The following is a 15,865-nucleotide window of genomic DNA, read 5'->3' as shown; positions in this document are numbered from 1 at the left end:
GTTGGTGAGTTTTCAACTAAGTTGTTCTAATGCCCTTTGTCTGTTCTTTCAGTGTGCAGCATGCCTGTTGGCATATAAGTGACAACATTTTAGGCCAAACTAACCAGTTCAGTTCCTGATCCTGTCACTGGGAATTCACTAGAAAGCAAGCATGTCAGTTATAATGTATCAGCAATGATTTTGTCTCATCTCAGAGATATGTGCAGATGGGCTTCTAACTCGCGTCTCTTCCTGCCTGTCCGCTATCTCCACTTGGATGTCCCAACGTTACCTTAAATTAAACCTCTCTAAAACTGAACTGGTTCTCTTTCCCCCATCCAACGCCCACATTGTTCCCGAGGTATTTTAAACGGTTAATAATTCTACCATCACCCCATCTTCCCAGGCCCGGTGCCTTGGGGTCCTCCTTGATTCTGCCCTGTCCTTCACCCCTCATATCCAATCACTTATCAAATCGTCACTTTCACCTAAGAAATATCTCCAAAATCCAATCATTTATCACCCAAGATGCTGCCAAAATTCTTATTCACTCTCTTATAATATCTCGCCTGGACTACTGTAACTCCCTATTAATTGGCCTTCCCCTCCAAAGACTGTCCCCTCTCCAGTCCATAATGAATACTGCTGCCAGGCTCATACACCTCTCCAACCGCTCCTCCTCTGGTCATGCCCATTCCCACACCTTGTGTCTCAACCCTTTCTCCTTGTAGATTGTAAGCTCTTTTGGGCAGGGCCCTCTTCACCTCTTGTATCGGTTACTGATTGCTTTATATGTTACTCTGTATGTCCAATGTATGTAACCCACTTATTGTACAGCGCTGCGGAATATGTTAATGTAATGTAATGGGGCCATTCATTTGAGCGTGTGTACCCAAGTTTAACTTTGTGCGCAGTCAAAGATAATGGGCTTATTGTAATGCTTTCTAACCAGAAGTAAGGCTAGAGAACGCACAATTCATTTTCTTTAAAGGCATTTTAATATGTGAAACAAAAATTACACTTCTCATCTTGTACTTATGATACATGTGTAGCAGATAGTGCTTGGAATTGCATCAAACCTAGAACCCCAACACAGCAAGGTGGTATGAGGCTAACCATCAACTCTGCTGCCCGATCAAAGACATTACTTATTCAATAAAGGCTTTTTAATCATTCATACAGTGGATGGTGCCATACAGTTATAAATAACATGGGAAAGAGTCCTATGTCTTAACGGGATATATTTTGTATATATATATATATATATATATACTTTTTAGCATTTTGTTTCTGGATTATTTTGAATGCTTTATTAAAATCTGAACTGCAGAATGTTGATAGATATCCAGTTCAAATGACTTGGTACACTTATCAGAGCCTTTTGCCTTTAAATGTGGCAATTTGTTTTGTGTCTTGTGTCAGAGTATGAATGGAAAGCAGCAAGGGAAATTGTTTGGAAACATAAACCAATTCTATGACCTATAGTTCAATGGCTAATGTACTATCCCATGGAAAATATAACTGTAAAATACCAAGACATTATACTATCAATTTCCTTCCATTTTCATTATATTGACGACCATTTTTTATATAATCAAACATGGCTTAATATTTTTCTTCAGTATATACTAAGATCAGTATAAATGTTTTTTTTCCCCTAAATAAATAAACGCATACATACAACAAATACCACTTACTTTAATTTCTTTAATTCGTTTAGTAAAAAAAACTTATTTGCAACAAAAATGCTACGCATAAATGATTTGAGACATATAAGCAAGAAATGCTTTTTTTATGGAACGTCGTACTGTTACATGTTTTCTGTTTTCAAAAAACGAAGGAAACAAAACAAAACACATTTTGTATTCATCCTTAGTATTCTCATAAATCAAATTTAAAAAAAAAAACATGGAAACAAATTTTTTAGTGCAAAAAAATCTTGCGACAATTACTTCACATACATAAAAAAACAATTTTATAGTACACAAAAAAAGGGAAAATATATCTGTTAAAAAAGTGTACTCCATATTTACAAACATGTGCTGTACTAAAATATCTGTGTTAAACCCCAAAATTCATTTAGCCAGAGTAGATATGCTTAATGGGAAAAAAAGATTCTCTGCAACAGCGTTCAGTTGATTTGTTTTCTTGTAGCATTTGGAACTTATTGAAGGGATTTGGGAACTTCCACCTAAAAAATTGAAGAAGGAGGTGATTAAACAGCTTTGTACTGTAGTATTTACAGAAAGAACATTACACAATGAAAATTACAGTCTTAAAGTACAGGTATGGGACCTGTTATCTAGCATGCTTGGGACTTGGGGTTTTCCGGATAAGGGATCTTTCCGTAATTTGGATCTCCATAACTTAAGTCTGCTAAAAATCATTTAAACATTAAATAAACCCAATAGGATTGTTTTGCCTCCAATAAGGATTAATTATATCTTAGCTGGGATCATGTACAAGGTACTGTTTTATTACTAGAGAGGAGAAGAAGTTATTTGTTTATAATGGAGTCTATGGGAGATGGCCTTTCCATAGTTCGGAACTTTCTGCATAATGGGTTTCCGGATAAGGGGTTCCATACCTGTACTTGAAAACTGCAATCATTTACACAGCTATATAACACTATATATATATACTATAAGAATAAGGAATGCACTGAATCATAAGTGTAAAGCTGCAAGTAATCTATTAATCAACAAAAGAATGTGGCTTTAAAGACCCGGAAAACAGGAAGGCTTTTTTATCAATTTTTGAATATGTGAATTTTAGAGTTTTGTTTTTTTTCAATTGGAATACATTTGAGATTTTACTAAACTGGGATGTTTGCTTTTTAAAAATGTTAAATATATGTATGTATGTACAGTATATGTTTATTTATAAAGTGCTACTTATGTACGCAGCGCTGTACAGTAGAATACATTAATACAAACAGGAGGTAATAAAGATAATAGATAAATACAAAGTATAACAATAAAGACAAATAAATAAAAGATACAGTTGCAATAAGAGTCAAAAACACAAGAGGATGGAGGTCCCTGCCCTGTAGAGCTTACAATCTATATGGGAGGGTAACTTAAGGTGGCCATACACGCACCGATATTATCGTACGAAACCTCGTTTCGTACGATAATCGGTGCGTGTATGGCATGTCGGCGAGTCGACCGATATCGCAGGAAGCTGCCGATATCGGACGACTCGCCGATCGGACAAGTTTGAAAATTTTGATCGGGCGCCATAGAAGGCGCCTGACCAAAATTCTCCCTTCAGAGCTGAATCGGCAGAAGGAGGTAGAAATCCTATTGTTTCTACCTCCTTACCTGCCGATTCAGCCCTGAATGGTGTGTGGCGGATCTTACGATGTTTCGTGCGACCGATGGTCGTACGAAACATCGTCGGATCGCCACGTGTATGGCCACCTTTACAGATACAAATAGACAAATATAAGTGCTGTAGGTCACAGTGGGTGACACTACAATAAAAGTGTTAGTTTCCAGATCAGGTGCTGGGTGAGTGCTCTAAAAGGTAGTTTTTAAGTTTAGTTTTAAAAAGACTGAGGGAGGACTCTCTCCGGAGGAAATCAGGGAGGGCATTCCAAATGTAAGGGGCAGCAAGGCAGAAAGGTTTAAGGCGGGAAACAGCAGTAGTAGTGGGGGGCACAACCAAGCGGTTGCTCTGCGAGGAACGAAGGACTCGGCCAGGAACATACAGAGACACAAGAGAAGAGATGTATTGAGGAGCAGAGGAATGGAGGGCTTTGAAGGTTGAGAGAAGGAGTTTGTAAGATATTCTTTGTTTAATAGGAAGCCACATATATAATATGAATATAATAGAATAGGACTTTAGAATATAATATTTATATAAATTATAAATATAAAAATTTTGATTAAAAGTCCAGTGATGTCCAACCAGTGGCTTGTGAGCAACATGTTGCCCACCAACTTCTTGGATGTTCCTCCCAGTGGCCTTTTGGTTGAATAAAAATAACATTTACTACCAAATAAAGCCCCTGTAAGCTGATAGTGTGCATAGAGGCTCCCTAATAGCCAGCCTTAGCCCTTATTTGGCACCTCCATGAACTTTTATGATGCTTGTGTTGCTCCCCAAGTCTTTTTACATTTGACTGTGGCTCACGAGTAAGAAAGGTTGGGGATCCCTGAATTAAACCATGAAAAAAAAGCTTGAATGGATGGAATTTGTATTCCTTTCCGAATATTTCACGGAAAAGTCTTGCGGGCGTACGAAAAAGTCATGCAAGTGCGGAAAAATCGGCAAAAATACGCTACAAGCATTCGTGTCTTAATAAATCTCCCCCTTAATGTGACAATTTTTTTTTATTATAGTTGGAGGAATTTTTAATTTTTTCTCAAATTTAAATACGCAAATTAGAAATTCAATTTGTTTTTGAATCTGTATTCAGTCAAAACCAAAAATGACAGATTCAGTGCATCTTTTATTAGAAGTCATTGAGTTTCAGGCACTGGGTTATAAGGCACTGACACGCTAGAAGGGATATATTGCAGTGTGGCCTTGTACAAGCTTGTAATCTGTGAGCAGTAGTCCTCGATGATTGCCTTGTTTGATGTGCTTAAACCACATTCAAAGACTTTATGACTTTGTTTTTTAAGATGTTACTTGATTTTATTATGTTTATAGGTTTTCAAGCTATCACATAAAAGTTATGTTCAACAGAAAGACCTTATACAGGTGGTATAACAATAAAGTCCTATTTTCCTAGTCCTTTTTGACTGGACATTGTGTGGTTTCAGTTGGAAAATAGGAAAGTCAGCACACCTTTCTCAGTCACTAATTCTGTTGTTGAAAGTGCACCTGTATTGTAATTTTCTGTTATATGTCACTTTTAATATCCTCGGTGAAACATGAGACAAAAATGACATCACTAAACACCAATTATAACTGATGACATCACTAACATTTATAAGGTTATATTTTACAGTATATTCATGACTCTTGAGTGTTATTGTTCTAATATGGTAATAATATGAACACAATATTCTTACTCCTGTGAGCAAAGCCATATTTTAATAACATACCATGCTTAAATCCAACAGCTTTCTCGTGTTTAAAAAACAATGGAGTCCATTATATCATTATAACATAGGAGTTTATTATGTCTATTATTTAAGTTACCCATAGTTATAAATGAGACTGGAAGATGATCCTGACAGGTTGCCTTACAATTGTTTGTATAGCCCACATTTGCCCACTACAACTGAGAGCAACTTGAGGACTGAGTAATGAAAAAGAATACAGATATTCAAACATTAGGGGGCTTATTTATCAATTTTTAAATTTGTGAATGTGAGTTTGTTCTTCTAAATCAATGAAACTCGCATATCGAATGCTCACTTATTTATTAAAGAGGTAAACTCATGTGAATAAAAACTTGAATAATTCTATTTTCAAATTTGAAAGAAACTCGAATAAAACTCGTGAATTTGAATTTGCCTGGGACAACTCCCATTGACTTCTATAGAAACTCGTAAGATTTTAAATTACATAGTTTTACATTCATCTTTTTGGGGTTATTTGTGCTTAATAAATACCAGACATTCGGGTTTTCGAAACATAACTCAAAATCGAGTTTTTTAAGCACCAAGAAACTTGAATCAAGAAAAAAAATCAAACTTAAAGGAACAGTAACACCAAAAAATGAAAGTGTATAAAAGTAACTAAAATATAATGTGCTGCTGCCCTGCACTGGTAAAAGTTGTGTGTTTACTTCAGAAAGTCTACTATAATTTATATAAATAAGTTGCTATGTAGCCATGGAGGCAGCCATTCAAAGGAGAAAAGGCACAGGCACATAGCAGATAACAGATAAAACACTATTGTATTCTACAGAACTTATCTGTTATCTGCTATGTGCCTGTGCCTTTTCTCCTTTTTTCCAGCTTGAATGGCTGCCCCCGTGGCTACACAGCAGCTTATTATATAAATTATAGTAGTGTTACTGTAGCAAACACCCCAGTTTTACCTGTGCAGGGCAACAGTGCATTATATTTTTATTACTTTAAAGCTCTTTCATTTTTTTGGTGTTACTGTTCCTTTAACCATTGATAAAACCTAGGTAATAAATGTTGTTAAGGAACAACACAAAGGATATAATGAAGAACAGTACTTGTTTTACTCAGCATTCCAACTTAAAGGAATGTAAACCCAAATGTTGCATAATGAAAAAAAATTTAATCTTTCCAATAGTCATCGATTAAAAGTGTTTAATAACTGTAATTAATTGTAAACAGAATTGCTATTGAAAATGTAATTAAATATAATTGCTATTAAAAGCAGTTGCTGTGTGTCCTTTGCTACTCTCAGTAATTCTGATTATTATGTATAATTATAACAATGTTGCAGTTGTCAGCTCCAGTACCCACAATGCCTTGTATATTCTTCCATTAACATTAAAAAGAAGAGTCACAACATTGGCATTGTTAAAGGTTTACTAAATCATGTTAATGAAGTTTCAAAAAGAGAATTTTAGTGTATTAGAGTTGAGAACACATTTCTGATTGTGCACCTCAAACTGGGTAATGATTCCATTAGCCTTAATTATCAACTAATAATCATTTTTGCAGCATTTGAACAGGGATATATGTGTATAGGTTGCATATAGGTAACAGGCACTCTGAACCTGAATCATTACAGGAACACGTGTTCTGTAAATCTTTTAGTTTGATTTTATAAATCAGCCCCATAATGTTTATTTAGACTGCACTTTAAGAAAATGTGGCACCTTTTCTAGAAAGCATAATACTTTAACACCTGTTTTGCCAAGTCCAAGATGGAAGATTCTGGACTCTGTAGTTCTGTAGTATCTGGTGACCCAGTTGTTAAAAACACTGCTCTAAGGATACTGTTTGCTTGAATAATTTAAAGAAAAGAGATACTCCATTTTGACCCTATCACTTGTGGTGTGTTTTTGTATTGTGTTCCACTATGCTCTAATTTAATTTGGCCACATATGTGTGTGACTCACATGACCTGTTCCATCTATGCACTATATGCTATCCTTGTAGAATTACAGGTAGCACAGTCTCAGGTAGGATCATCTATCCACTTTGATGGATTATTAACAGGCACTTCCTGAATGATTCCATTACATGCCTAGCACATCTCAGACAAAAGAACATTTTTTGGGTAATCTTCCAAACAATGGGGCAATATTGGCTATTCTTCCAACTGGAAGTACAATAACTGACCAAATCCATGCTGCCCCTTCTGAAGTCTCTGCAGTGACATACACAGTAGGGCTATACTGTCGTGGAGTAGATCTACTGTATCTTTCTACACTCTTAGAACTGAACCATTACATAGGAACTCATGCAAACTTTTCTGGGGTTGGCAACTGGCCATCCAATCCAGAGGTGCAAATTAGCTATTCAAAATAATTACATGGGTTCCTTTTTGTAATGTTAATGTGTTTTTAAAACAGATCAGTTAATAGAGCTTCTTCAGCAGAATCCTGCATTAAAATCTGTTATTCAAAAACACAAACAGATTTTTCTATATTTAATTCTGAAATTTCACATGGGGCTAGCCATATTCTACATTTCCCTAGTTGCCACAGCCATGTGACCTGTGCTCTGGTAAACTTCAGTCACACTTTACTGCTCAGCTGCAAGTTGGAGTGATATCACTTCTGCCCTATCCCCCTGCAGCCAATCAGCAGAACAATGGGAAGGGAGAAAGATAGCAGCTCCCAGTAGATATAAGAATAGCATTCAGTAGTAAGAAATCCAAGTCCGACTTGGGACTCCTCCAGTTACATGGGAGTAGGAGAAACAATAGATTATCTGAAAGCAGTTCTAATGTGTAGCGCTGGCTCCCTCTGAAAGCTCAGCCTCAGGCACAATGCACTAAGATGGCTGCCTACACACCAATATTGCAACTAAAAAAATATATTTGTTGGTTCAAGAATACAATTTTAAATGGTAGAGTGAATTATTTGCTATGTAAACAGTGTAATTTAGAAATAAAAAGTACACAATAAAAATCATGACAGTATCCCTTTAAGTGACTAAATTAAAGTGACTCTCTGTCCTGTACTAACAATTATTGCTATGGTTATGGAACAGTATTCAGTAAAGTAAAAGTTACTAGCATTAATTATACAGTATGAATAAAACTAAAAATTGCCAGCCTATGAGTAAGTGCCATTTTAGGCACAAAACATGTTAGGCCTCATATTTCCTAATAAAAGTTCACTTTTTAACTTTTACTTTGCTGCTGTTGGGCTGTTTATATGGCTCCGCCTGTGACCTGGACTGAGGTTTGTTATGTGAGAGAGTCCCTATTTACTTACTTTTTTTATTCTAACTTTTTCTTTGTTATTTTATTTTTCAATACTGCTAATGAATAAAACTAATACTTAATTGTTTCCTTATTGTTGTTCCTTAACAATTTCTAATAGACGTGCAGAAATCCAGAGTTAATGGACAAATAATGAAGATAAGGCAATAGCCTTGTGTGCCAGTTGAGTAGATTCTTTATCAAACAGATGACCAGTCTATGCTACCTGCTGATTGGTTGCTATGAGTTACTAGTAGCAAATTTATTAATTTCCTTTGTATGGTTTGGGGTTCTTTTCTTCCGAAGGGAATCTGCATTGTTAGGCAATGCATCATGCCAGTTGTAGCTGCTGGGCCTGTCACTCTCCGCAGATATTTATTAACCTTGCTGCTAACTCTGCCAACTTACCTTCTTCAGTTGTTTTATGCTGCTCCCTTTAATAGCATCCATAAGATTATCATGCAGAGATCTCTGGGGTGTTGAGGGCCTGGACACCTCTTCTGTTTTCATTTCAGAGATTGATCTTAAAGAATTTTTTATCTCTTTCAAAATATTATTTTGTTCCTTTTTACTTTTTTTCCCTTTTGTTTTTTTATGCCCATTCTGCTGTTTTTTTGCAGATAATTCATGTTGTTTGATAACTTCTGCAATATTTCTGGTGGGAACTTTCTTCTCTTGCTGAAGTGTTGGAAGAATTGAAGGAGGAGGAGGGGGTGGGGGTGGGGGTGGTGGAGGGGGTGGAGGTGAAGGTGTTGATGTGTTTCCAGGCTGAACCTTTCTAGTTATTTTTGGAGATGACCATGGTGAACCTCTAGGGGAAGAATATGGTGAGGCCCCTGGTGTTCCTCTTTGCAGAGTTTTGGTTGTGAGGTTAGTTGTGGGATCATAACCAGATTCTTTTTGCTCCTGCATTCTTCTCTGTCTTTGTTTATCCATATTTCTGGTCAGAATACTTGTCATGGACATACGTGGTCCTGGCAGCTCAAAATGATATCCTAATTTTATAATGCTAGTATTGTCTTTGAGCAATTTTGCTATTTCCATCTCCACCTGACTTCCCATAATATGTCTCTGATTATGGAATCTCAGTTCTGTCAGCACTTTATTGCTGTACTGCAAAGCCCTCATAATAGCTAGTATGCCTTTTCCTGTGATGAAGTTAGATTCTATATTTAGACTTGTAATATTTTGATTGACACGAAGCATATTAGAAATTGCCATTGCAACGTTGTCATCAGCATGAGTGTTAGCCAAGCTAAATACTTTAACATTTGTGTTTTCTTTTAGGGCAAGTGCAAAGGATATAAGTGTTTCTGGTGTGATGTTCTCTATGTTATTTAGATTGACTTCCAAAGTGTCTGGGTCATTGTTTTTTATATTTTCTAGAGCATCATCTATAACTGTTGGATTGGAGCCAGCAAGGCCAGAAGATGCTTTATTGACTGAAAGCTCATTGGCTTGTTTGCTGTATTTTGCACCAATGCCATTGTAACCATTGGACAATGTTTTATTATCACTCAGTCCATTGATTTTTATTGTTGGGATGTTATCAGAACTTTTTGTAGCTTCAGTGTTGTCAGCGATACCACAGATAGTATCCTTATCTTCTTCCTGGTTACCTTCTTCTTCATCACTTTCTGTTTCCACCTCCTCCTCTTCTTCGTCTTCATCCTCTTCTTCCTCTTCTGTGTAAATCTCTTCAGAAACCTCACTGTTGGTTCCTACAAAATCCTCTTCATCACTTCCATCTTCTTCCTCCTTATAATTCTAAAAACAGAAATTAAAAAAAAAATTACCACCAGAACGCCCATGTCTCTTTGAACCATTAGCTCAGTGCTCAGTATGGAGGGTTGGTATGCTCCAAATGTTCTGGCACAACAGAGCATCTACAAGTGGGGAGAACACAATGTGTATAATCTGTAAAAAGCAATTTATAGATTAAACCAATTAAACAAGAGAGAGGGTGTGTCTTGCAGCGTGCAGATGCTATGTTCTGCTAGTATTTTGTCTTTTATAAAACCCAGTAAGGTTCATTTACATCTGCAGATGCAGTGTGCAACTTGAGATTTTCCACACAGTGAGTTGTGTCTAAACCCATTTTCTTTAAAGGTACTTGCATCCAAATGCGCTCTGTGCACACCTATATAGTTACATACGGCGCTAATCAGTCCTTCCTTTCTTTTACTCCGAATTTTGCGCTGCTGCAGCTTTTGATGTATGTTGCTGTGTAAACACAAGCAAACACCAGAATTCACACCAGGCAAAATATGAAAATATTCAATGCACCTGCATCTGATTTACAGCAAAGTGCATGTGCAGTTCTGGCCATTTTGACCAATCACATCTAGTTATGCCAGATGCAGCGCAGTTGAGTACAAAGGAAGTATAGAACATGTAAGACTTTGCACCTTACCTATGTGTCCTTAAAAATTATTAATATTTTACCTTTTGACTTGGTGGGACCCTCTAGGGCTTACATGTGGCCACAAGTGAAGTAAGAAAAGTGCAATTTTCCATGTCCAGTTAGTGCAAGGTCTGGTGTTTGGCACTAGAGCAATGGGTGCTCTGGTTATTTAGATGCAAGTATGCTGTGCCTACTGACATAGGGGCTGAGTAAACATTTTTTTTAACCTCTTAACCTTTTAAGGGCTCAAAATCCTGCAGTTATAGAAACACTGTGTTTCTAACAGAAACTTTGGCCAATGTATTATTCAGATAGCTGTAATTTTAACCATAAAGCATGACAAAAGTGTGGTTTTGTGAAAGAAGCAGGTGACAACCATTAGTTTCTTCTCTATACAGGCTTTTTCATATGCAAATGCAATTTTTCATGTTACTTATAGTTTTAGATAACAAAAACAAGCCATATTTCCTGAGTACAGTTTTTTTTTATCTGTTTAGTATATAAAATGTATGGATAAGTTGCAGTTTTACAGTTATACTTAGGGAAAGGTAGAAACCATTGTCTGGTTTGTTTATACATTGTTATGTAGCAGTTATATTCTCAAGGACATTCAAGGTCCAATGACTACTGCACAAGTCACTCATCCAGCACACTGCCATTCTCCTCTGTCTATCAGGCTGAGTGTGATGAGATGGTTAAATATAGAAACAGGATAATGGATACTGATAACCAACACAGTTGAACATAATAAAATACCAGACATAAGTGCAGAACAAACAATGCCTGATGCCTGAAAGTTTCAGAATACTTTAATGGCTACATAATTACAGAATAAGTTTTTGCACTGAAGCAGGAGGACAGGAATTACCATTGATTTTCTGCAGTAATATGTTTTATACCAAGATGAAGACCTTTGCTAACAGTCTAACAGTTACAAAGTGTATCTCCTAATCCTTACAGATGCTTTCTCCATAGCAGTAAAACCCTAATTATAACACCGATATCAGTTAACAATATACAATATGTTAAAACTAGGAGACAATACAATCAATACAACACACCCATACACATAGTTATGGGATCCCTTATCTAGAAAGCTCTCAAATACAGTAAGGACATCTTCTATAGAGCCTATTATAAGCAAATAATTCTAAATGTTAAAAATGATTACCTTTTTCTCTGTAATAATAAAGCAGAAAGCTCCCTTATCTGGAAAACCCCAGGGTTCTTGATAATAGATCCTATATGGTATATATGTATATATATATATAAGTATATAAGAAGTTTACCTTATCACATGCACCAAGCTGCTCCTTCTCCATTAACTTTTTGGTCTCCTTTTCCCAATAAGCCATTAGTGCTTCTCTGCTAAAATTCGCTGTTGGAGATTTTTCCGTTAGACTTTTTTGCCTCATTCCGACAGGGAGGTTCCGGTTCGGCTCAATATCCTCCAGCTCCCTCTCTAATTCCTGCAACTCCTCTGCCGTTAATGAGGCCAGTAGCTCGTCTTCATCAATATCTTCATATTTACTGATTTCTCTGCGGTATCCAAAAGAAGACATGGTCCCTTATACAGTTCAAGGTTCTGGAAAAACCAGACCTGACTAACAAGTATCTTAGGAGAAAGGAACTGTTCTGTTATAAGTTTTCTGGGTCTTGTGTGTACAGCAACTGGTTAGAAAGAGGAGAATAGGCAGCCTTTTAAGAAAGGCTCAATGGGTGTTCCATTGAAGGATGAAAGCATACTCTATTTCAGCCTCACACGTCAGCTGGACACAGACACACAAAGTATGTGACATCACAAGTGAGTTCCAGGGTCAGATTGAGGGATTATTGACACGCTGGATGTTACCATATAAAGTTCAGCCTGTTTAAAACAGAACTGGCATGTGCTGGATAAGATTAAATAACGTACAAATGATTTTTTTTGTGACTATACAGCAGTCAAAGCAATCTGCTAAATCATTCCTTATCTAGCAGAATAACACAAAAAAAAGAAAATAAAATGTTCAGAATAAATATACAGTATATATTCATAAGTGGAATTGTTAACTCACATTATTTGTTATTATTGTTAGCTCTCATTAATTAAGGAACACTTAACTAGTAAACATATGCCAGAAACAGAAATCTTTCCCTGTATTTGCTCTGTCTGAATTCGTTGTCTCAGTATAATACATCTTGAAGCACAATGTAGCATGTAACTCGTAGTGAAGAGCAAATACCACTGCAAATTCCATTTTCAAATATATCATTACCTTTTGCTTTATGGACAATTGTAGATTATAGGAAAACAATGCTCTCAGAGATCCTATACCAGCTGAATAATGTATTACAGCCAGTGACTGCTCTGGGAAGGTGTCTGATTTCTGGAAACTTATTCAATTATTTATAGAGTCTCTTGTTTTTATCTTACTTCTATCGCAGACACAGAATACCACCAGCAGGCTTATATATCACTCAGTAATAACCCAACAGCTGTACTCTGTACTGATATAAAACAGGCAGACCACATAAATGCATGTATTAAATGGAACAAACCAATGCAACAATTGGATTGTTAAATGCAACAATCTAAAACTAACATTCAAATTGATATTGTAGGTTAAAGCCAAATCAAAACCAAAAGCACTTGCCATGCCTTATTCTGAAGCTGGTTAGTCACCCACATTCAAAGTGCTTGTCACATCAGCATCAGGGGTTAAACTGCAATTTTACCAGGAGATTTTACATTTATTTAACGCAACCTAAAATCAATGTACTTTGTGTAGAACGAAGATTTGAATAATAATGATGCATTTCTATTTATTATTGCTCATTTATTTTAATATATGTAATTAACACAGAACTTGAAAAATCCATTTCTGGAAAAAAAAATCAGAAAACAAATGCCCACTTTATACGCTTGTCCTTTGTATATTTATTGTACCTTGGGCTCAGAATTAAATTATATAGCATTTTTATATGCTAAAATCCAGCTGCAAAACAGTTCTTCTTATTCTGCATTTCGAATATTGACAGTAAAAATTTTTTTAACAACTTCCTGCAGCTTACAGACCACTTGCAGGAACTACATAACCCACAATGCGTTGCACTCAGATTGTAAGCTCTACGGGGCAGGGACCTCCTTCCTACTGTGTCTCATACCACATGGCACTTATATATATATATATATTGTATTTATTTATTATATCACTTGTCCTCCCTGTGTGTAATTGTGTATATTGTAAGATTTTACAGCGCTGCGTACCCTTGTGGCGCTTTATAAATAAAGTTATACATACATACATACATACATACACTGTGATGTTCCTTTCCTTATTGTGGACTACTGTTACATTGTTTTTGAGTCTCAAAGTAGTCAGCCAGATCAGCAGGAGAACAGGGGGCCAGGCTCAGGTAACTGTTCCAAACATTAAAAAAATCATGAAAAGGCTGCATATTTTTTAACTGATGTATATTTTTTTTTTAACTGATGTATCACTTTAATGAGGTAACCTCTAAAAACCAATAACATATTTTCTTCCAGTATTCTACTCACAGTAGACTTATGGGATGTTTAGTAGCATATTTATTAAATAGTGAACTCTTAACTTTCACCCATTGATAAATACACTTCTAACATCCCATGGGAATGAATACAAAGTGGGTGAATTTTTCCATGGTAAGCTCTAAATTCACACTTTGATAAATCTGCCCCAAAGTGTTAGTAAATAAGTACAGTTGACTGTTTATAAGGACTGGGTATGAACTATTCCCATAATTACAGCAATACATATACTTTGTCTTTACCTAGACATATAATGATTGGCTATGTCTCATGTAGAACAGTGATCATAGTAGGCTTTTACACCTGGACAGTTGGATGTTTATCAGATGGTCTAAAAACCATTATCATTTATGGTCTAGGATAGAGTTAAATCCCAACATTATTTTAAGAAACCTGTACGCACTCTTTATAATTGCTATTATAAGGTGTGAATTTTTGCATGTTCTCACGATTCCCTTCTGGAAATCTTTTATTCCTGGAGAATCAACTGTAACCATCTGTTAACATATGTTCTTTAAATAACTACTGTTTGGTGCCTGCTACTATCGAGAAACTTATACAGGTATTGGATCACTTATCCAGAAACCCATTATCCAGAAAGTTCCAAATTACAGAAAGGTCATCCCCCATAGACTCCTTTTTAATCAAATAATTCACATTTTTAAAAATTATTTCCAGTACCTAGTACTTGATCCCAACTAAGATGTAATTAATCCTTATTGGATCAAAAACAATCCTATTGGGTTTAATTACTGTTTAAATATTTTTTTCAGTAGACTTAAGGTAGGAGATCTGGAAGACCCCTTATCCAGAAAACCCCAGGTCGTGAGCATTCTGGATAACAGGTCCCATACCTGTAGTAGTAATGAGAAATACAGTACATTGGCTTCTATATAAATGATTACTACATGACTGTTCTACCTATTTTATGGTGCCACTTTGGTCCAGCCATCGGATGACATTCCCTTCTAACCTCCAATTCAGCTGATTGGCAGGTCCCATTGCCAGATATTATTTTTATTTGGCATAGAAATGAAGAAAAGTATTACATATGTTTATAAAATGAATAAGAAAAACATCCTAAAGCTTATACATATACAGTGGTGTGAAAAACTATTTACCCCCTTCCTGATTTCTTATTCTTTTGCATGTTTGTCACACAAAATGTTTCTGATCATCAAACACATTTAACTATTAGTCAAAGATAACACAAGTAAACACAAAATGCAGTTTTTAAATGAGGGTTTTTATTATTTAGGGAGAAAAAAAATCCAAACCTACATGGCCCTGTGTGAAAAAGTAATTGCCCCCTGAACCTAATAACTGGTTGGGCCACCCTTAGCAGCAATAACTGCAATCAAGCGTTTGCGATAACTTGCAACGAGTCTTTTACAGCGCTCTGGAGGAATTTTGGCCCACTCATCTTTGCAGAATTGTTGTAATTCAGCTTTATTTGAGGGTTTTCTAGCATGAACCGCCTTTTTAAGGTCATGCCACAACATCTCAATAGGATTCAGGTCAGGACTTTGACTAGGCCACTCCAAAGTCTTCATTTTGTTTTTCTTCAGCCATTCAGAGGTGGATTTGCTGGTGTGTTTTGGGTCATTGTCCTGCTG

General features: G+C 36.1%; 1 protein-coding gene across 1 annotated transcript; it reads right to left on the bottom strand.

Moving 5' to 3' along the window:
- Window positions 1–1,672: 1,672 nt before the first annotated feature.
- Window positions 1,673–12,304, bottom strand: lmod2 (leiomodin 2). Its single transcript, NM_001126812.1, is given in 3 exon segments — window positions 1,673–2,170; window positions 8,704–10,062; window positions 11,989–12,304. Coding segments are annotated over 3 exon segments (1,659 nt in total). The 5' UTR covers window positions 12,262–12,304; the 3' UTR covers window positions 1,673–2,143.
- Between the last annotated feature and the right edge of the window lie 3,561 nt (window positions 12,305–15,865).

Source organism: Xenopus tropicalis, chromosome 3 (assembly GCF_000004195.4).
Source record: "Xenopus tropicalis strain Nigerian chromosome 3, UCB_Xtro_10.0, whole genome shotgun sequence".
NCBI lineage: Eukaryota > Metazoa > Chordata > Amphibia > Anura > Pipidae > Xenopus > Xenopus tropicalis.
The sequence above is the reverse complement of the archived record's forward strand: the minus strand, read 5'-3'. Positions and strand labels throughout refer to the sequence as shown.